Source organism: Sinocyclocheilus rhinocerous, unplaced genomic scaffold, assembly GCF_001515625.1.
Source record: "Sinocyclocheilus rhinocerous isolate Xijiao unplaced genomic scaffold, SAMN03320098_v1.1 scaffold430, whole genome shotgun sequence".
Taxonomy (NCBI): domain Eukaryota; kingdom Metazoa; phylum Chordata; class Actinopteri; order Cypriniformes; family Cyprinidae; genus Sinocyclocheilus; species Sinocyclocheilus rhinocerous.
The window spans coordinates 474,354-496,687 of NW_015668442.1; the positions used below are offsets into that span (position 1 = coordinate 474,354).

Below are 22,334 nucleotides of genomic sequence, written 5' to 3' on the forward strand. Positions count from 1 at the left end.
AAAATTATTTTATAAAATTATAATTTTATATCATTACATTAATAAATTATAATTATTATAATAAACAATAATAATTTTATTATTATTATTATTATTATATAATTATAATATAATTATCATCATCACCACCACTATTATTATTATTAAATACTGTATATTACATTTAATAATAATAATTATTATTATTAGTAGTAGTAGTAGTAGTAGTATATTCAATACAATTTATATAAAAAAAATTTTTAATAATTAAAAATATAATTGAAAAAATTTGATGATAATGATTCTAATTTGGTTTTGTATAAATAATTGAGAAAATTTTAATACATGATCATATTTCTGTCTTTTTCTGATTTCTGAAGCAAAGAGAGAAAAAACAACAAATGAGATTTCACTTTATACAGTCAACATAATGTGCTTCACTCTAGTGTACTTAAATGTGTGCCCTAGTCCTGCCAAGAGCGTGGCAGATAGGGATCGGGGCAGCTGAGACTTTGGGCCTTGATGGTGTAGATTTGCTGTAATTACAGGCCCCAAGAGGAAACAAACAGGAAGACAATAACATGGCACCTCTTCCGTGATCCCGGCATGGTCTCAGCTTCTGCTGCTTTTATGGTGTGGACGCACACGGGGAGTCACCGCATTTATAGCCTGATGCTTTTATCGTTTCCTCGCTTGGGCCGGAGGAGATTCTCGCTCCGGCTTGGGAAATCCAGATGTTCAGCTTTAATTCTCCCCCTCCTCTTTTCAATCTCGGAAAGAGTAACACAAGCTGGATCCTTCCCAGTTTCCCAGGGAAGAGTCCCACGCAGACCCCGAACAGCATGTGAACGTCCTCACAGAATCTAAGATCCTGTGGGAAAAATGGGAAAGTCTGTCTGGGAGCATATAATGCTGCTTAATGGCACAATTAGCGCAATTTCAGCCTCAGGATCCAAAATAAACAAGTTAGGGCCTATTTGTCTAATTATGAATAGCAGGGCATGTTGTTTTAGCTGTCCTTGCAAAGCTGAAACAAGCATCACTGTTGGTTTTTCAAAAGCCCTAACACTAAGTATTAAACTTTGCATGCAACTCAACACTGTTTGTGCTACAAACATGAATGATAGGCTACCTAAAATCAGCAACGAATCATAACACCCTAGCAACTGAAGAGCGACACGAGCTTGTTTTGGGGTTTGTCTTAACCGTATGTCTGCTGTTTCTGAACTATATGTATTTTGTTCTACCACAGGGGTCAAGGTGAAATAAAGTAGAGAAGAAAGGAAAATCAGTCTGCCCGATAAAGCCAATATGAACCCCATACGGAAAGACATGGAGCTGCTGAGTAACAGCATGGCTACTTATGCCCATATAACAGGTAAGAGCATTCAACACTAACCACTCATTACTGTGCAGCTTAAGATATCAAGCGGTGAAAGGCAGCTGGCTAAACACTTCTATAGATTTGGGCCCCGTCACACTTCTAACCCCAAGAAGAAAATAACAACCCATTCCATGGACTTGAGTGTTCTGTTTGATTTGGCTTCACACGTCTGACTTCATGAGAAATGGATTAAATGTTCCTAAAGACGTTTCTCTTTTTCTTTGGGGTTTAAAATTTTTCTTCAGTGTCAAGTCAGTCTAGGAAGAAAATATCAAAATCTACACTCTAAAAAATGCTGGCTTAAATATAACTCAGCGCTGGGTTAAAAAGGGACAAACCCAGCTATTGGGTTGTTTTGAACCCAACCGCTGGGTCAAAACAACCCAATAGCTGGGTCAAAACAACCCAATAGCTGGGTTTGTCCCTTTTTAACCCAGCGCTGAGTTATATTTAAGCCAGCATTTTTTAGAGTGTAGATTTTGATATTTTCTTCTGTCCCTTTTTAACCCAGCGCTGGGTTATATTTAAGCCAGCATTTTTAAGAGTGTACTCAAAATTAAAACTAAAATTACTAGAAATCAGCATAATAGAATGATCTGTGTAGGATCATTAGAACAGATATGTTAAATTAAAATAATAATACACAATATTACTGTTTTTCCTAATTTTTTATCAAAGCCTTGGTGAGCATAAAAGGTCTTTCTAACTCTGAGCTTTTGAATGGTAGTGTATAGCTATAATAAATTTACTATCTACAAATGCCGAGTTCTGTCATGAAGCAGATGGCGCATGCTGATAGGTTGTTAATGAAAACCGATGATATTCACAGCATTAAACTACTTGGCACAAGCTGATTGGTTCATGTTGCATATGCAGCCAATGAGCTTGCTGCTTTACATTTAAATCTCTGCTTGGCATCCACTAGAGCATTTCAAAGCGTGCTTTCTGAGTTACTCTGAAACCCTCCACCTCCCCAGCTCCACCTGTACAGATCTGCTACGGGTTTAACCCTTTACTATTAAAAAATACCATTTACTTGAGTTTATTTTGGCTTCAAATTCTATACTTGGCGTCATAAAATGGATGTTCTTTACAAATGTGAAAATGAACAGGAAAAACGTATTACCTATTATGTAAATTATTACAGGAAAGAATATCAAATGCACTTTACTGCCCTTTGTGACATTGTTATAGTTCTGTTGTAAACTTCTATATAATAGGCCTATGTATTTTTGTTATAGAACTTTCTTTATCGTTATTATCAAGTTAATCCACCTAGAACAGTAGGTGTCCAACAAAAATAATCAAATTTGCAGTTCAAATTCACATTAGATAAGAAATAATAGGAGGCACAGAAAACATTTATGCTTTTTAATGCGCTATAATGTTTTAACCCTTTACTATTAAAAAATACCATTTACTTGAGTTTATTTTGGCTTCAAATTCTATACTTGGCGTCATAAAATGGATGTTCTTTACAAATGTGAAAATGAACAGGAAAAACGTATGACCTATTATGTAAATTATTACAGGAAAGAATATCAAATGCACTTTACTCACTGCTTTTCTTCTGTCACTGTAAACCAAGTGTCCAATCCTGCTTCTGGAGGGCCTCCTTCCTGCGGAGTGTTTAGCTGTAACCTTAATCACACACATCTGAACCCACTAATCATGGTCTTCAGGATTACTAGAAATTTACAGGTTTGTGTGTTTCAGCAGGTTGGAGCTCAGCTTTGCAGGAGCAAGATTGGGCACACTGAAACTTAAAATGTACCTGTACAGATCTGCTACGGGTTATTTTATATACTATTTGTGCAGCAGCAGTTTGTCTTAAATGCTCACAGCACCATATCAGTGTATGTATTGGCAGGAGCAAATTCCTGTATTTGCTTTCCAGCAGCAGCAATAATCTACAACTACAATAAGCAACAGCAGCAGCATAGAAGATCTATTCCACCAAGGCCAAATACATTAACATGGTCATATCCATTATCATGCTAAACTCTTCAGAGAGTTGTCATTAAAGAAATGTAATACTTAAGCATAGGATTGGATCAAGAGATTTTCAAGATAATAAGAAACATAAATTCATGTGCATCCAAACTTTTGATTTGTACACGATGCAGATTTTGAATACTGCATGCACGGAATTCCTGGATTTTCCAAAATGTGCAGTATGCAACAGAACACAGTGCATAGAATAGTTCAATTCAGTATCCCAATTCAAATAGACTTTAAAATTTCAATTGATTTATAATTTAGAATCCAACTACATTGATATGTAATGTTAAATCTATATATAAATTTTTTTTTTGATTCCGGGATGAAATATGACTTAGACATGTTCTTGACAATTTTCCTTCTCTTTGAACACAGAGAACATGGAGAGCTTTGCGCTGTACTTCATGTTGGGTGTGTGTTCAGGTCTTCTGCTGGCCCTTGTCCTCCTCATATTGGGCATCGCCTGCCGACTGCGTTCAAAAACAAAAACACCCTCCTCACCAGACAAGAGACGGCTGAAAGAGTCCAGCGAGGAGGAGGAAGACAAGGAAGAGGACCAAAGTGAGAAAGGAGATGACGAGGACCTAGAAGTCCCAGTGGTCTCCGTGAGTCCCTTGAGTGATCAGACCCAGTTAAATGGAACCATTAAGAGTGTGAACGTGTTTGCTTCAGCGGAGGAGCTGGAGAGAGCCAGGAGACTGGAGGAGAGAGAACGGATCGTCAGGGAGATCTGGAGGAACGGACAGCCAGATATACTCGTCACCGGCACAGGAACACTCGGACGAGTTCATTATCACTAGTAGTGTTTCGTGTGCTGGACGCAGTTGTTTCATGCAGATATGGAATGCCACAGGACCTGTGCAACAGACTTGGGTGTAAAGTTCCTTTAAAATGGGACGGATTGAGTACACTCTTAAAAATATGGCTTCCAAAGGGAGGTTTTTACATCAATGCCATCAAAGAACCATTTTGTATTTCCCAAAGAACACTTTCAGAGATTAATTTTTGCTTAGTGTGAAGAACATGAATGTTAAAGGTTTTTCACTGAACCACTGATGCCAATAAAGAAGCTTTATTTTTAAGAGAGGGCCTACATTTAATCCCCATAATTCTGTTTTGAAGTCGTTTTCACAAGCCCTTGCTTGTCTTCTAAATGATCAAGTTTTGATGGATCCATTTTTTCTCTTTTGCATTTTTTTATATATAAACACATTTTAGCACTTAATGTTTGTGTATATATATTGTATGTATTTTTAAATAAAAATAAAACCAAAGATTTTTTCTGACACGCATTCACTATAAATGAGAAAGTAGCATTCATGTCATGAAGACGTCCCAATGGCCCGTTCACACTATAACGATAACTATCATAGCGGCCGAACCAAACGCACGGTAACGTTGGTTTTGTTTTTTTGTTTGTTTGTTTTTTTAATATGCGCACGGTGCAGTTATGTCGCCTGCAGCTTTAAAACAAATGTGTAGTTTTGCGTATTTTTTACGAATTTGGAGTCCCCTTTACTATATACACTTAAGTGGAATACACTGTCGTAATTACTGTGGACCCGTGCGTGCATTTGTTCCTGCCGTAAAGCAGTCCGCCCTTTCGCGGAATTTCGTACCCGCTCGCAGACATAACTACTCTCAGAATAAAAGACGTTTCGTAGGAGCGCGAGAAAGAAACAGAAGCCACTTATTGTAAGTCAGTGTTCAATCAGAGTGATAACCGCGTTAAAAATAAATAAAGTGTGGATTCTGATCTGATTGGCTATCAATGTTTTTATTGTTTTATTAGCAGGGGATTCATTTTGATTCCAAATCAAAAAGTGATTCCAAATCATTGCCCTTTGTGACATTGTTATAGTTCTGTTGTAAAAAGTAAATAACACAACTGTTGTCTATGTTTTAATTTACACAATAAACCTGAACAGTAAACCAAATTTTCATTTGATTGCATTAAAAAAAAAATTTAATTGTTGAAGTTGTTTGCATTTATTTAATTTCCACCATTTTGATAAATTTGTATTTAATCATGAAACGAATCCAGAAGAATGAAAAATTCAGAGAGAAAAAAAAACCATAGGGCATTATTATTATTGCTAGAATTTAAAAAAAAGATTAAATAACTTAAATAAATCAAATGTTTTATGAATTAAATTGGTAAGACATGCTTTTTGATTAAAACTTAAACCATTAAAACAGAATTTGTGGGAAAAGAAATGGATTTCATAGGGCCCTAAACCCCAATGAGCTGCATACCTAGATTTCTTTGTATGCTTGTAAATTTTGGCTTAGCATTTAGTACATTACTAAGCTAAAATAAATAAGCCTACACTGAAATGTTGTGTAGGCAGCTTCAGAATCAACTGAGGTCTCTCAATGATCAAATGAAACTCATCAATGATCAACAAGTTCTATCAATGTCACAGAGAACGGCAAGATACTTACAAATCCCCGATCGTAACCCCCATGACCTCTGTCATATCCTCCTCGGTCGTATCCTCCTCTGCCCCTCTCATAACCCCTGTCCATGTGGCCCTCATAGTCCCGGGGGCCGCGATCCATGGGTCCCGGATACTCCCTTGACCCCAGACGGGCCTTGTTAAAACCCCCTCCTCCCTCCATGTGCTCCTCCGGATGGTACTCTTTCACTCTGTACTGACGAGGGGAGGGAGAGGAGGAGGAGGAAGAAGAGGAGGAGGGAGAGCGTTCTCGCTTCTTTTTACTTTTCCTTTAGAATAAATGAGAAAGTTAAAAATCCTCTGATCGGTGACTGGAAAATAATGAGTCTGCAGTTAATGCCTGTTTTGAAATGAATATCTTCTGGTTTGTGAATTTGTGATTACAAGAATTGTGATAATACACCGTCTTAAATATGAGGATATATAATTAGATTTGCATTTCTTGAAGGAAAAAATAAGTGGTAAAGTTAGGTTAAGGTGTTAGGCTGTGCTTTTGTGTAAATTAAATTCTACATCAGAGCCACTTTGCCATCTGTGGGAGCTGTATGAGAAAAAACACACAATGTAACACCATATTTGCACAAACAAAAAAAAACCAAATTGCAATTTAAAGGGGTCATATGATGCGATTTCAAGTTTTCCTTTCTCTTTGGAGTGTTACAAGCTGTTCCTGAATAGATAAGGTCCCTGAAGTTGCAAAGACTAAAGTCTCAAAACCAAAGAGATATTCTTTATCAAAGTTAAGACTCTGCCACACCCCCCTAAAACGGCTCGTAATGATCTTTAAAAAAGCATCATATGACCCCTTTAAAACATATGCAAATAAATGTGATAAAACTACAAATCACAATTCAGTATGCCAAAATGGCAAGATGAAAATTACACTGTGGTCCGTTTGGTTTTGAATAATGAGCTTCAAATTAAGAAAAACCGACCTGCATTTGTACAAAGTTTAAATAAATTAACAGTACACAACACTGAAATTGTCTACAAAATTTCAATAGAGTCTGTATATTTGGCTAAATTAGAATTAGAACATTAGAATCAATAGAATTACAGGAACTTAAATTATACATTTAAAATATAAAGTCAAAAAAAAAATAATACAGTGCTTCCTCCCAAACACTGAACACCCAAGCTCAAAAATAATTACTACTCAAACATTATTCATTATTAAGAATCAAAGAGTCGAACATACTTTGATTTCTTGTTTTTGGAGGATCTGTCAGGGGAGAGTTCATGGCTGGGTGTGCGTGAGCCAGCTGAACTCTTCCCCCCCTCTCGCTTTTTACGGCGCTCAATAGCCAAGCGAAGGTCCAATGAATCGCCCTCATGCTTTTTACCATGATCCTGTAAAGACACAATAATGTCCAAAACAATGAACATATTTTCTTGAATCATTAGTGTAAACAACAAGAATTCCTCAATTTCAGCTTGAACTAGCATGTGATTTCAAATAAATTTAAAGCTTAAAAGGACAGTTCATCCAAAAATGAAATTTAACTAATTTACTCTCCATGTGGTTGTTACAAACCCAAATAACTTACTTTTTTTTTTTTTTTTTTATAAAAGATGAGGCTTAGCAGAATCTCTTTTTAGGAATCTGTTTTTCGAACAATGAAAGGGAAGGTTGACTACTTTCATTGCACAAAAGCACCATGTGGGAGATGTCTGATAAACATCTGTCATTTGCAAAAAAAAAAAAAAAAGGACAGATTTCATTTTTGTGTGAACTAACCCTTTAACATTATTTAATATGAATATATGATTAATTCAGGGTTAACCTAGGCACAAGAAGAAGAGGCTGAGAATATTTGCCTCACACTGAAATACAGCTGAAAAACTATCTATTGGCCATCTTTAGGAATAACCCAAATTCAATCCTCATTTTATTTAGTCACCCTCTATGACTGTACAGTCTTGGCTGATGTTGTCCAAGTTTTAATGAAACCAATGAAATATGTGTGCAAATTTAGAAAGTAATGTGATAGAACATGATATATTGGACACCCACTGAAAACGTGACGGACGTCTATAAACACGCGGAACTTCATGACAAAAATACAAAACAAAAACTGCACAGATTTCATGAGAAAGCAGCATGCTCCATGCTTTCCCAATGCTGATTAGTACTGAGCCTCACTTTTTTGTTTTATAGATACATTTTTGAGGAGATATACTTACTATTGCATTGGTTAGCGGTCCAGTGAAAGGCTTGGACACAGGATCAATTGTCACTTCCTTTTCATTAGCCATTTTGTTTGGGCAAGTATGTACCCACGATTTATCATACGACAAATGCTGGAGGGTGAGAGCGTAACGCTCAATAATACAAGACTGAGATTGGGGTTCTTGTGCATTAGCATTATACACCTCATAGCACATTTCTGCTGTTTCAGCTGGTACACATTTGGGCAGGAATTTCAGATTTGAAAACGCTCTGTCACCTTGTAGCCGCTCTCTTCGAAATCCTCAAACAGGTGAGAGTGCTTCTTAAAAGCACTGGGAGACACATCGATTCGCCTGTGGAAAAACATGCAAAAAAAAAAAATATATATATTAAGAGAGGAACAAGGCATCTAAAACCATAATCCACAAAGCGTTCAGTGATACATGAGTGGAATGCGGACCAGAATACAAATGCACCTACCTGTGGATCTCAGGACTCTTCCTCGGCTTCATCTTTTCCATCTCTGCAGCTTTTCTTTGGTATATTCCAAATCGCTCACTCAGAGTCAACCCAGATGATTGGAAATGTTGAGCTACATTCAGAAGGTAGGGAAAAAAAGTCATTTCTTGCATGCCACCATTTTAAATATTTTTACATATGAAGCCAAATTTTTTGAATTTCACAAAAAAGAGAAAGGTCCTAGGTTTGCACCCTGAGGCACCTCAAAGCACAAAGTGCAAAATTAAAATGAAGGATTACACATAACCACCAGCTTAGTCTGGAATTACCTTTAATATGATGTACTATAGTGACTATATGTTGAGCAAATAACTCTGAAGGGCTTCTGCGAAGCTGAGCAGACTGAATATGCTGGAAGATCGAGTGAAACCCCTCATGATCTTTTTTACCAGGGTGCACAAGATCCCGTGACAAACGTCTTTCTTTAGCTAATGCACCTGATGAGCTGAAGAAAAGCAGTGAGAGTCATAAACACATACCCAAATGTCATATAATTGTTTTTTTAAAAACAGAGCAGTAAATGTGACTTCAAATTCATACCTTTCTCCATCATCAGTGAATGCCTTTATACTGAAATTAAACTGCGGGTCTTTCTTCGCTGAGGATTTAGCTGGGGGTGTGGCCTCTCTTCCAGCTGGAAACAGTGGCCTGCCTCTATTCTCTGATACTCTGGATGGCGATGGAGAGGATGGACTGATCCTGCTCTTCTTCTTTTCTTTCTTCTTGGAGGCCTTCTCTTCTTTTCTAGACGCATGCTTCCGACTGCGATAAAGTTCCTCATCCAGTTCCTCTTCAACATCTTCATCCCATTTCCCAAAACGCTCTTCGGTTAAGTCCCGCATTGTGACAAGAGGTTTGTCCTTATACTTGGATTCTTCCTCTGTCTTCCTGTCTTTCATTTCCTGGCGATACTCCTCTTCTTCTGCATCCAGAAATGGAAGTCCTTTGTCAGTCTTTGAGCCATCATAGCCAGAATCAGATGCGTTGAAAACCGCTCTCAACTTGCTGCCGCTCTTCTCGCTGTCTGCGTCGCCCAAGCTTAAAGTCTCACCCCTGCCATTATCCCTGTCTGATAAGGGCTTTTTCTTTTCTGCCAAAAACCTGAGGTGAACGATCACAAATTAATCAGGTTTTTGTACATCAAAAAGCAGATTGTTTTAGAAAAATGTTTACAATTTCAAACCAGCATAACCTTTAACAGCATGATAAGAAAGGTTACTTACAACAAACAACAGTTAATACATGCGAAAACTTATGGCTCAACTTTTCAGCAATGCAGACACGACTAACCAGGATGATTTTTTTTTCCATACTTACATCATTAAAACTTTATCTCCTAAATTATGGGATTGCAAACAACCTCATAGCACAGGTAAATGCCCATTTGTGACATTTGAGTTTGAAATTGGTTTCCATTATAAGCTCTATTCTTCCAAGGATCTTTGTTGCTGTATAAGGACTAAACACATTTGAGAGAATGATGATTGATTAAAAACTGCCTGGAGGACAAAAGAAAGAGGGAAAACATCCAAAACCGAAAGCAAAAACATACTTTTTGAAAGCAGACGAAATGGAGGCTGATTTGTCTTCGGTCTTCAAGTCTTCCTTTGAGAAGGACCCGAAGTCAGTTGAGCTTGACGTCTTTGCCAGTGGACTTTTACTGGCAGGGCCGATGCTTCGCCACAGTGGACCACCATTGCCAGCACCTCCGGAAATGGACACTTTGATCTCTGACAGACCACCAGAAGATGCAGCTTTGCGTTTGGGGCTGGCATCGTAGTTAGTTAAGCCTTCCCACTTGCTACTGGGTTCCTCTGGGGTGCTTCCTGTAGGCTTGGATGATTCCTTGCTGGTTCCTTTGCTTTCACTTGGTGAACCCCTTTCTTTGCGATCTTTAGAATGGAGTCGTCCAACGGTAGAGTTGCGTCGACGTGGGGATGAGGAACGGGAGGAAGAGCTGGAACGTCTGGAATGCACAGAGGATGATCTATCGGAATGGCGCGAGCGGCTTCGGCTTGCTGATCTTTTCCGTGGCGTGTGGGAACGTGAGCGCCCCCTCCTAGGGCTGTACGAGTGGTCGTACTGCTGCTGCTGCTGCTGCTGCTGGTGGTCTCTATGGCCGTGCCAGTTGTTGGAACGGTAACCATAGTTGCTGCCACCTCTATGATAGTTACCTCGTGGGAAGTAGCCACGCCCTCTGCCCCGGTACTGAAAGGGTCTCCGGTAGCCACGGAAACCACGGTTATACCCACGATTGTTCTGGAAATCTCTGGAAGGATAGTTCCTCTCCCTGCTGTGTGAACGGGATCTTGATCTAGAGCTAAAGGACATGAAGGATGGAAAATCAAAGTACAGAAAGAGGAATACAGGAAGATCAGAGAGAGAGAAAGAGAGAAAGAATGCAGTTATGATTCATGAACACTTGATGGCGCTACAGAATCAATATTCACACAAATGGCACTGTTTTTGTAATGAGCAACTTCTTTCCTTGACAAAGTGTTAAATCACTTCCTGTAAATTTTTGCAACGGATGCTACTCTTACAAGCCCTTTACCACTGACTAAAAGATTATGCCGCCTAAATGTATGCCTTCATCACGATCTTCTGAAATTACATATATGGAAATTTCATTTAAAAGTAACTGCAACTTAAATCCATTACCTAAATCTGGCGATGCATAAAGTTAGACATGTTTAGAGCTTAACTACAGGCGCCATGGTCCAAATTTACCAGACTAAACCACACATTTGCTAACAAGAAAATGTCTTACCGTTTGTGCTTTTTCATTGGAAAACAGGTTAAGAACAAAATTTACTGACAAGCATATCGACATGCTAAGCCACATGTAGTGGAAAGAGGTAGTCACGACAAACAAAATGAAACCGTTCTTAGACTAACGCACACAGGACAAGTATAAAAAAAATTTAAAAAAAAAAAACACAATAAGGGGTGGTCTGTCAGAAAAAAGAGAAAGGCTTAGAGGAGGAGCAACCTTCAGGAAACTATGGTATCTTATTTTAGTGCTATTTGAATATTCATTCACTCTGGGTCAAGGGTACGATAAAGCGCTCAGAAGCAGCTGTTTTTAAACTGAGCTCTGACATTATAGCAGTTTAAAATAACCAGATTTCACATTTTAAAATGCTATTTCTAACTAACAGTTTGTTGCAAAGGAATTGGCTGTAATCTGTTGTATGTGTCTACCTGTAGCGACGCTTTCTGGACCTTGAGCGGGAGCGACTCCTGGAGTGAGATCGTGTGTAGGACCGCGATCTAGACCTGGATCGGGACCGAGAAGCAGAATTTGGGGGCTTGGACATCTTTATATTCACAGTATCTGAAAGGGAAATCACATAAACACAAAGCTGTCACACTCATACAGTAGTGTAGAAATGTGGAGAAAAGTCCCCTAAAAATAAATAAACACAATTAAACCTTTATGACATTAAACCAGACCAAAAAAACAACAGGCCAGCTAAACAGCATGTGATTTACCTGTTTGTCATACGCAAAACAGAGATTTACCAATACTTATTATTTTTATGCTTATTTTTACGTCATCATTTACTCACCCTCCAAATCTGCATGAATTTCTTTCTTCTGTTGAACACAACAAAATATATTTTGACTTCCATTGCATGGTTTAAAAATTTTTTTATTATGGAAGTCAATGGCTACCAGCAACTGTTTGGTTACCAACATTTTTCAAAATATCTTCTTTTGTGTTCAACAGAAGAAATTAATTCATGCAGGGTTGGAACATGAGGGTGAGGGTGAATGATGATAAAATATTCATTTTTGGGTGAACTAACCCTTTAAGTGACCAACAACTGATATGCAGAACTGAGTGACTCTGAATTGCTGTTTTGTTACTGCTTTTTTTGACTAACTGAATATTTCAACAATGAAATAACTGTAAATACAACTGTTGTTATTTATGCCATTATATTTATTAAGGCTGTAATCAATAAAATGTATTAACCCTCATTTTGTGTTCCAGTTTGACCCGGAGAAGATTTTCTTTTTCCTGTAAATGCTAGTTACTGTTATCACACTGGACTAAAACTTATTGATATTGCTCACACTGTGTATAACAACTTCCCCCCAAAATGGATTATTTTTGTACTTTTTGGGATTTTTTCCCCCTACCTTGTTAAACTTGTGGTCAAAATAAGCAGCCTCAATGTGACTTTGCAGTGGTGTAAAACATTTCTTACACAATACAATAAAAGGTAATTAAAAAAATAAAACTGACCATATTTAATTAAATCCTACAGGTTATGTTAATATTTATTTTTATGAGAATCTGTCCTGTTCTTTTAAAATTTAAGAAAAAAATAGGACCGTAATGACACTGTATCAATCTATTATCTAAATTATTGCATTTTTTTTTTGTTTACGTCTTTGTTTTGAGCTTAATCTACTTTTTTAAAAGTATTTTAACATAGTATCTACTATTTATAGGCCTAGCTCACAATGATTACTGTTATCCCTCCAGTAATCTACAGCAGTATTGATCATGGTCACCTGAAACAATTCCTGTTTACGGTAACTGATGCAATTCCAATACATTCTTTGTCTTCAAACATACTTGCTTTCCTACCTGATAAAAATTTATGGTAAGTGGTTTTTTTTTTGTGTTTGTTTTACCTTGACCCACCATGGAAGAATTCTGTGTACCTTGTGGACCAGATAAATCAAACATTAACAGAAAAGTTTTTTTTGTTTGTTTGTTTTACCTTGACCCACTATGGAATAATTCTGTGTACCTTGTGGACCAGATAAATCAAACATTAACAGAAAACAACTCTGAAAGTATGCAGCAGATAACCACAAAAATGAGAACCAAACTGACCCGATGAGCCAGAAAGCAGAGGGTGAAACGGTTTCAGATTCTTAAACATGCAAAACAAACACACTTCCTTATAATATTGTGCAAATTTTGCATAAGTAATTTGCAATAAAAGAATGACGCATTTAGCCACTCTATTTGCAATATATACAACAGACTCTTGTTTTCATTTCTGACCAAAAGAATATATAGGCCTAGCTCACAATGGCTTACACTGGCTGGTTAACTATAACTCTATGAGAGGTTAAAAATCTCCAAGCACTGCTTTTCCAGACTGTTGCATTTATCTAGTAACATGAGACGCCTAGGTTAATTGATATGCAGCATTATTCTGTAGGATAGAGATCAGGGTGTGTCATATAGCATGAAAAAGTCGGATTTGACAGTCAAATCAGGAACAGGAACAACTGCCAAGCAATTTTCACCAAGTCCTTTGGGGTAAGAGACAGTCCAGCCCAACCAGTGCAGCTAGTTTCTAATCTATTCAGGAAATACTATGGAGAAAAAAAAAACATTTGCATTGATCAAATCATCAGGACAGAGGACACTCGCTGGCTGTGTCTCAAAACCTAGTCAGCTGTCTATCTAGACAGCATTTTAGACTCCAAAGATACTAGATGGATAGTTCAATAGCCATTTTACTGGGTTTAGAGACATTGAGACACCCAAAAATGCTGTCTAGGTAGGCAGCAAACCTGCCTACAGGCTCAAACTGCTGACTAGGCATTGTTTTGCTGTCTAGATAGGCAGCTCACTAGATTGAGACATTATGGAAAACAGTTCTATTCTTCAACTCTGTTCAGATGGTAAAATCTCAATGCAAAAGCCAAGAAACAGCCATTTTATGAGACGCATTCAAAAACACTTTCGTTTTCACTTCTTCCATGTTAAGGGTGGAAATAAAGAACGAGTTCAGGAAAATTCAGTCACATTACAATTATAACTTCAATTTGATACGACCATCTACGATCATACACATTTAGGATTGTTTTAAAATTACAATTAAGGATTTTTAATAATAACAAATAATATTTATCAACATCAACGTGTTCAGAATAACATATACAAAACTAGCTGAACAATTATATCGGCATTTACAAGTAAAGCAACCAAAGGACAAATTAAGTCGCCCCATTATGCTACCAAAATACAGAATGTTATCAAAAACGCAATTCAATCGCTGCTGTTAGCCATTATGCTAACGCTAGCCCCATTAGCTCATTTCAAACGACTTAAAACGCACAAAAGCAGAATCAATGGCAACAAAATAACACGGAACAGCATTTTTAGGAGAAATATCAACAGAAAATAGCGTTATAGTGTTAAAATGTGTAAAAAAAAAATAGACTCACATGAGGGGCTAGTCTGATGTGATTAAAGCGAGCTCACTGGCTGAAGCGCTGCGCGCACGCGACGGAAGAATAACCTGTATTATACGCCAAATACTGATCAATATACGTCTGATTTTAAATATACTGATCTATTTCGCACATAGAACCTATACGAGTTCAGTTATGTATGGTTTCTAAGTAATGAAACTGAAAAGTGGCCATTTGGTCTCCTCAGGAAACGCAAGATGCTTCGAAGCAGCTCAGACCCAGAGCTTCCTGATCAACACATGCGCGCGCACACAGACGGTTATACACGCCTCTTTCTGCTATTCTTCCTCTGTTTGCTTTGATAACTGTTCTCTTTTTCTTTTCTTGAATATAAATAAATAAAAACTATGAATGTTGACTTCAAACTTGACATTTGAAGGTTTTTATAGGCCTTATAAATACACTGTTTACCCATTCCTCAGTCCCTTTAGAGTTACTCACATTTGCATACAAATACTATTTTCTCTGTCTATTTTTATTAATAAAAAAAATAGCTGCATGTTAATATAATATATGGCCATTTTTGTTTCTCTGAGCTCTGCTGCAGCATCAACACATGGTAAAACAGACTCCATTTCAAACACCTGTTGAAAGCTTCTCAGAGTGACAGCTGTAATCACAGGCCACAGGGCCAGTTCAGAGAAATCTGCCAAACACCAGGCACTATTTCACAGAGAGGAAACACTACAGGGAGTCAGCCTGCATGAGCCAATCTCTCTCTCAGATATCTGCAAAAATACTATTGTTACAGATGAGTGTTTCTGTGAGTCAGGACTTACTGGCCTTTTAAGTGTTCTTAAAATAGCTGTTTTTTTTAGCAAATGTATGTGATCATACACACACACACACATAAATTATTACTTATTCCGCAACACGTGTTTCCTGAGTCTGTTGTTCCAGGAAGTAGTTACGTGCTAATCTCACTTTCTCACATTTGTGAAGAAATAAGTAATAATTGAGAAACACAACTAAGGTTATTCTTACTATAGTCTTGGTGCACATGGTGTTACATTATATGCCATTGACAATGACTTCCAATAAGGTAATCCTATAAAAAAAATGTAGAGATAAACATTCTTGTCTGGGTGGTATTAGGACAGCTGGCAGCTGCTGTCACAAAAATAGTCATCTGCAACAAGGCCAGAGAAAGTTTCTGGTGCAGATCTGCAATGTGTACATAACAACTAAATCATCAATCATATATTTTTTAATATATATATGTATATATATATATATATATATATATGTGTGATTCTACACTCTAAAAAATGCTGGGTTAAATACAACCCAGTGCTGGGTAAAATAGGGACAAACCCAGCAATTGGGTTGTTTTGACCCAGTGGTTGGGTTATTACCCAGAAGGTTGGGTTAAACATTTCACCCAACCGCTGGGTCAAAACAACCCAGTTGCTGGGTTTGTCCCTATTTTACCCAGCACTGGGTTGTATTTAACCCAGCATTTTTTAGAGTGTAAATCTGAACTATCCTAAAATGGCTGTTGCCAGCAATCTATCTCCTGGGTTAAATATAACCCAGCGCTGGGTTAAAAGGGGACAAACCCAGCTATTGGGTTGTTTTGACCCAGCGGTTGGGTTGTTTTGAGAGTGTATGTAAGATACAGGAAATGATGATACCTCCCCTCACTGATAAGATCTGAAGCACTGAAAAGTCTGTGTGCTCTCTCTGAGAAAATATTTTAATCTAAAAATGTCTTATACCAACAGTTATTTTGAAGAACTTCAACACTGTTACCACAATATCAAAAGGAAAACAAAATTTATTACTGATCACAAATTGGGTTATTTATATGTATTTTAATCATGATTTCATTAGTGCCATGTGCTCTTTGCATTTACGGTAGCAAGTGGAGTTTTTGGCAAAAATAAAATAAAATTGTCAATTCTGTTACCGTCAAACTCTGCTACCAAGGTAGAATAACAATGCTGACAATAGTGTAACAGAATTGACAGTCTACCGGATAATTCTGTCAATTCTGTTACTTTACAATTCTGTTACTTAAAGGGTCAACTCTGTTTATGAACTATTTTCACACAAAAAAAACTATACAATTGTTGAGATATGATGCACCCTTATTATATTTGAACAACATTTCTCTTTTTTGTACTGGATATTGTATACAATACATTTTCATATGAAAAATATTTGCTCCAAGTGGACAATTCTGTGAAGACATAGGTATTTTTTTTATTTTTAAGGTATGCATAGGTGAAATATTATCTGTTGGACTGTTTTTCTAATATTACAAGAAGGATTTTTCCTTTTATGATTTATTGTTATTTCTACACATTGCCTAATTTGTCCGTAACAGAGTTGACAAACAATACCATAAAGATATCTGTTTTTTTTATCAAAAGTACAAAAAGGGAGTAACTTGTGTTTGGCAAGCACTGAATTATTAAAATTGAATATGTTTTCAATAAGAAACTGGAAAGAATTTCTGTTAGTGACGTTTTTTTCTCTTAACTTTATGAAATGCCAAATGTATCTCCAATTATAGAATCACCCATATATCGCAAACACATCAAAACTAACTAAATCATACAAATATTTAAAAGTTCCGTAATATTATCAGCATGTATCATATTCGAAATTGCACACTTCAAGCGGAATGAAAGATCGCTGCACAGCACAGCTCTTGCGATCCTGTCTGTCACATTAGCAAACGGTTTACATACATTGAAAACCACAAGTAAATATCTATATGTGCACCACAACCAAATTTAGAGTGAGTCCATGGGTTAATTTCAATAGAATAACAATGTTCTGCCTTCTTCGTCTTGTGGTTTTCTGTTAAGTTAAGAACTATTTTTCCATCCTAAAATCAAGGGTGTGCTGTTTCTTTCTCCCCGCGCTTTGCTCAGTAGCTGTACATATCTTAAAGCCATATTCTCTTTTCTGGTTTTTGTTTTGCATGCATTTGGTCTCGATACCGATGAAAGTGGCATGTTTGACACTGAAGGTTTGAGTACAGCAGGGTGTTAACTTTGTCCATTTCTAGGCCTTTGCAGCGATCGTGATGCCACAAGTGTGCAAAAGTAGTTCCACCTCAAAACTGATCACATTAAATTACTCTCAAACCAATTCTGAAACTTTCACAGGCGTGATATGATAAATACAGAAAAAAGAGAAGCCTTACCTCTGGCGTTCAGTAGTAGAGAGAATACAAGAGAAAGCAAAAGTAAATTCAGCCTATCAGCAATGAACAAAGAACTTCCTGTATTTGAGTGACAGAGCTACATGCTAAGTCATGTCTTGGCTAAATGAATGATACTTTTAGCTTATGTGCAGATGCATTTAGCTGGCTGTATGAAGACAACTTCTGCCACTTCAGAATAGATCTGCTCTATCCCTACCAGTCATTACTGAAAACTCATTTCTTTTTACTGGTTTTTAATGTTCACTACATGTTGTAAAATATTGCTAACATTTTATGCATGCCTTCTATCTGTTTTTCTTTAGCAATGCTTTACATGCATTGTAAAGCACATTTGTCAGCTGTTGCTGTATAAATGGTGCTATATAAATAAGCTTTGACATTGACTTTGACATAATCCTAATACAGCAACCATGTAAAGTGTTTATAATTGGTTTGTCCATAACAATATTACTAAAACTTATCGCTGTCACCATGCTCTTATTCAACCATGTACCTCACAATCAGAGGAATTAGCATAAATATGTTGTCTATGTAGAACAGTATTGTTAAATAAACTATTAAAATGTATCCAGTTATTGAAAAAAGATGAAATAAATAGAAATAAAATAAGTTTAAGTACTAAATGTGCTAAAGACTGAAATAAAAGCAAATGATTGCTAAACCAGAATATTAAAACCAAAAATATAAAATCACAAAAACATATAACAACATTTCTAAAACTTAAACTAAAGTTCAAATGAAAACTAAATATTAAAATAACACTTATACTGATGGAAAAACTGCATACAGTTGCAGGGAACAAATCTGGTCATTAAATCTGATCGACCTTCAACTACGTCAAACATTCAACAAAATAAATGTTGTCTTTAATGAACACACTGTGTAAACATTAAGTGCAAATGTGAAAAAGGTCAGTGAATCCTTTCTTAAAGTTGTAAAGATCCTTAAATTAAATTATATAAAATATAGTCTATATTATATGTATTACATATATAAAATATGTACAATCTCTTTTTTGTTATGAATAACAAATGAAAGAATTTGCTGTTTTTTTAGTAAAGTTTTCAATAATGTTTCATTGTTCTATACTCCAAAGTTTTGTCCAGTAAGTTCTCTCATGCTTGGATAACATTATTACTATCTAAGACGTCATAAAAATACAATCCACAATAGTAACCAGCCAAAAGAATGCAGACAGAGTCTCGATGTATTCTAGAAGCTCTAAACATCCTAAAACCCAAAGAAAGAGCTGCTTTGGAAACGTTATATATACTGTATCGCTCGTTTCTGGAAATAATATTTTACGGTGCAGCTGCAAGCAGGTATATAAAGCCATTAAACAAAGCAACACAGTGTGAAGCAAATATGTGGCTGATGGAAACATGCTGCAAGACCACATTTAAATAGAGAGGTTGCAAATAAATGCAGCACACACACATTTATCCACACATACTCACTTATCTACAGCTACCAAAACAGCCCCACAACAAACAACCAGTACATTCTCAGTTGTCTTCACACCTTGCAATGACTCATGAGAAACTGTCCGGTGAGGCTTTATATTGTCCGTCCTGTGCACCAAGGGTTCATGACACAGCATACTATTGAACAGGCATTTAAAGGTCAAAGGTTAGAGACAAATACGCACTTTGGATCCAGAGCTCTGTCAGCCATCTTGGCCAATTCAGACTTTGCCATGCAAAATTGTGTTGTGAGATTATATTAAAACCAGTGTTATTTTAGTACCATGTATATATTTAGCATATTAATGTTTTGAATTGCCTTTTATTTGTATATTTTCAGTTTTCATTTTAGTTTATTTTGTTGTGCTTATTATAGTTTTCATTAGTTTCTTTTTTATTTAACTTTAATTTTAGTTGATTTCAACTTTAGTTTGAGTCATTTTGGTACTTCACCTTAAACTTATTTGATTTCAGGTGCCATAAATTAGATTTTTTCACTATGCTCAAATTTGACAAGATACCAAAGTCTTCTATCAAAAATTCAGAGATTTCAGTATGAACTCAAAAATTCAAGAGCAAAGCACTATTTGTGTAAGTGTTTATTTCCCCAATAATTGCAGGAGAAACATCTACAACAACAAAGTTGAAGCATGACTTCTAAAGTCTCCTGATCTCTCCTGAGCAACCTTGGAGCAATGCATTTTATTTCCTTGGGGTTATTCAAATCAAATGCAAACCTGAAACCAGTTTTTGTAGACACAGGCGGCATGCTCTGTCACTCATTAAGATCCTATTCGTTCCTGTCATGCCAAATGAATTAAATCCCAGCTGGCAGCGTCTAACTTACTCATAACTCACTTTGTATCTGTTATCATCCATCTAAAAATACAGTGCCTGAGATGAGCCTCAGACTATCAGGGGCAAGAACACGTCAGTGTGTGTTGTGATTGTGAAACTTCAGGTGGACGCCGCCAGAGTTAAAACAGCTGGAGCAGTTTCTTTTGTTTTCTGTAGATAATATGATAAGAGCATATGTCACTATGTTTTCTTCATATTTGCACCTAAAAATAAAAAAAAATGCAGAAAAGTTACACACCTCGTGTCATCCTGGATGAATTCTTCATCAGAACAGATTTGGAGAAATGTAGCATTATATTACTTGCTCACCAATGGATCCTGTGTGTGTAGTGAATGGGTGCCGTCAGAATGGGAGTCCAAACAGCTAATAAAAACATCACAATAATCCACAAGACTCCAGTCCATGTTGTGAAGAAAAAAAGCTGCATGTTTGTAATAAACAAATCCATCAATAAGGCATTTTAACTTTAAAAATATGACTCCATAATCCATAACAATGCTTATTCCAGAACAAAAGGTCCATTCCAGGTTTTTCCTCTCACATCAAAATCCATCAACATATTTGTTTAGAACAGTTTTGGACTGTTCACTTATAAATTTGATCTGTGCATATTTCTCTCCTGATTCAGAGGAGATGGCTTTTTCACTAAAGAAAGCTATATCATGGATCGAGGACTCATATTTTAGCCGGTAGTAACGGTTGATACCGTTACTTAATGGTGGATTTGTTTCTTACTAAAACACAGCTTTTTGCATTTTCGGTTAACTATTCCTTTAACATCTCTTTGAATGACTAGAACTGGGTGTCCATGCATGCACAGACTTTCAAAGAGATCGAGAGGATATGGAACTAGTTTGTGAACTTCATAAATACAATACGCATAGGAAAAGGATGAGATGAATGCAAATGTGCGATAGTTATTGCACAGGAGATAAGATATTGTTCAGCAAACATGGCTGGAAGGCTTGAGTTTAGATTCAGCGCTGCTCTCTGCTGGCTGAAATTATTCACTGCACAGAGATGATATACTGTAAGTATGGCTACTGTGTAAGGATGTCTTTCACTTAAAAGTTGGTGTGTCAAGCCCTTTGCACATTTCTGGGGTTCTCAGAAGCGGACAAAACGTGAACTGACACACAGCCCCTTTCATAAAGATTTATTCCACAGGTCTGTCATAATCAGGCAAATATACATTAACATACAGAATATCGCCCCCTTCTGATGCTCCACATGTTAAATAACGCAATAATTCAAGACACACGTTTTTCTACTTAAAAGAACGGTAACAATACATCATAACAACAACAATAACAATAATAATTAATATCCTAATGATAGCCAAACATTGTGTATTTCCAAGTTGTATTTTTCTAAAATTCATCATATAGTGACTCTTTTAAGGTGCACCACATAATCGGCAGGTGACTTTTTAAAGAAATTCAACAATTTTGCGCCATGACACACAGTGAAATAGACAGAGACTTTTTGCAAACGTCTTTTTTAGGTATATAAGTGTCTTTTTAAGGTTCTCCTCCACTTCTTTCGCTTCCTCAAAAGTGCTTCCACAGAAATCGGCAGTTTCTGTCTTGCTGTGTTTCTATAGTTAAAGCAGTCTGTTTGTCGGTTTGGCACACGTCGAGGTGGAAGCAGTGGTAGCGTAAGGCTTCTCTTCTCTTCTCTGACAGAAGGCTCTGCTCTCTCACAGGACCTCTGCAGGGAGAACAAGACCGAAATAAATTTGATTCAGCCTTTAAAGTCAGTTACTGAAATAGAAGTAACTGACACTGTCAAGCTCCCAGAAATGACAAAATAACAAAATGTTACTGCAAAAAACTAGCATATGGCTTCAAAGATAAAGAAATGCATTTTTATGTTCAGGTGAAGAAAGCCTGGTTGCTTTGGATCAACTGAGAATGATGACAATTGTCATTTTTAGGTGAACTAATCCTTATAATTGCTCATCAGTACATTACTGATAAAACTGCAACAGCAGTAAATTTCAATTTTATATGGACAATGCTTTCATAAAAATACTGTATTTTTCATAATACCAGTATCAAGATATCTGCATGCTTAAGGGAATAAAATGTA

General features: G+C 36.7%; 3 protein-coding genes across 12 annotated transcripts in view; 1 reads left to right on the plus strand and 2 right to left on the minus strand.

The window, feature by feature from the left end:
• Positions 1 to 4,586, plus strand: part of LOC107734025 (protein eva-1 homolog B-like) — an 8,738-nt gene extending 4,152 nt beyond the window's left edge. Inside the window, exons 2-3 of the mRNA XM_016545880.1 lie at positions 1,232 to 1,357; positions 3,740 to 4,586. Of these exons, the coding sequence (XP_016401366.1) occupies positions 1,291 to 1,357; positions 3,740 to 4,164 (492 nt within the window). The 5' untranslated portion in view covers positions 1,232 to 1,290 and the 3' untranslated portion in view covers positions 4,165 to 4,586. The remainder of the gene's footprint in view (positions 1 to 1,231; positions 1,358 to 3,739) is intronic.
• A 990-nt stretch (positions 4,587 to 5,576) lies between these two features.
• On the minus strand, positions 5,577 to 19,470 carry LOC107734038 (thyroid hormone receptor-associated protein 3-like). 6 transcript variants are annotated; one of them, XM_016545900.1, is made up of 10 exons: positions 19,379 to 19,470; positions 11,717 to 11,849; positions 10,065 to 10,832; positions 9,053 to 9,613; positions 8,782 to 8,957; positions 8,474 to 8,585; positions 8,271 to 8,346; positions 8,008 to 8,124; positions 7,022 to 7,173; positions 5,577 to 6,092 (listed from the first exon to the last, which is right to left on the minus strand). In XM_016545900.1, exons 2-10 carry the CDS (start codon positions 11,830 to 11,832, stop codon positions 5,759 to 5,761), a joined length of 2,412 nt encoding a protein of 803 aa, XP_016401386.1. In that variant the 5' UTR covers positions 11,833 to 11,849; positions 19,379 to 19,470; the 3' UTR covers positions 5,577 to 5,758. The 6 variants fall into 6 exon arrangements, with proteins under 6 accessions (XP_016401386.1, XP_016401387.1, XP_016401385.1 ...); XM_016545901.1 differs by lacking the exon at positions 19,379 to 19,470 and adding an exon at positions 17,901 to 17,969; XM_016545899.1 differs by lacking the exon at positions 19,379 to 19,470 and adding an exon at positions 14,717 to 14,997.
• A 1,914-nt stretch (positions 19,471 to 21,384) lies between these two features.
• Positions 21,385 to 22,334, minus strand: part of LOC107734037 (MAP7 domain-containing protein 1-like) — a 50,129-nt gene continuing 49,179 nt past the window's right edge. For all 5 annotated transcript variants that reach the window (XM_016545895.1, XM_016545896.1, XM_016545894.1 and 2 more), the window contains one exon: positions 21,385 to 21,953. In XM_016545895.1, the coding sequence (XP_016401381.1) occupies positions 21,943 to 21,953 (11 nt within the window). In that variant the 3' untranslated portion in view covers positions 21,385 to 21,942. The remainder of the gene's footprint in view (positions 21,954 to 22,334) is intronic.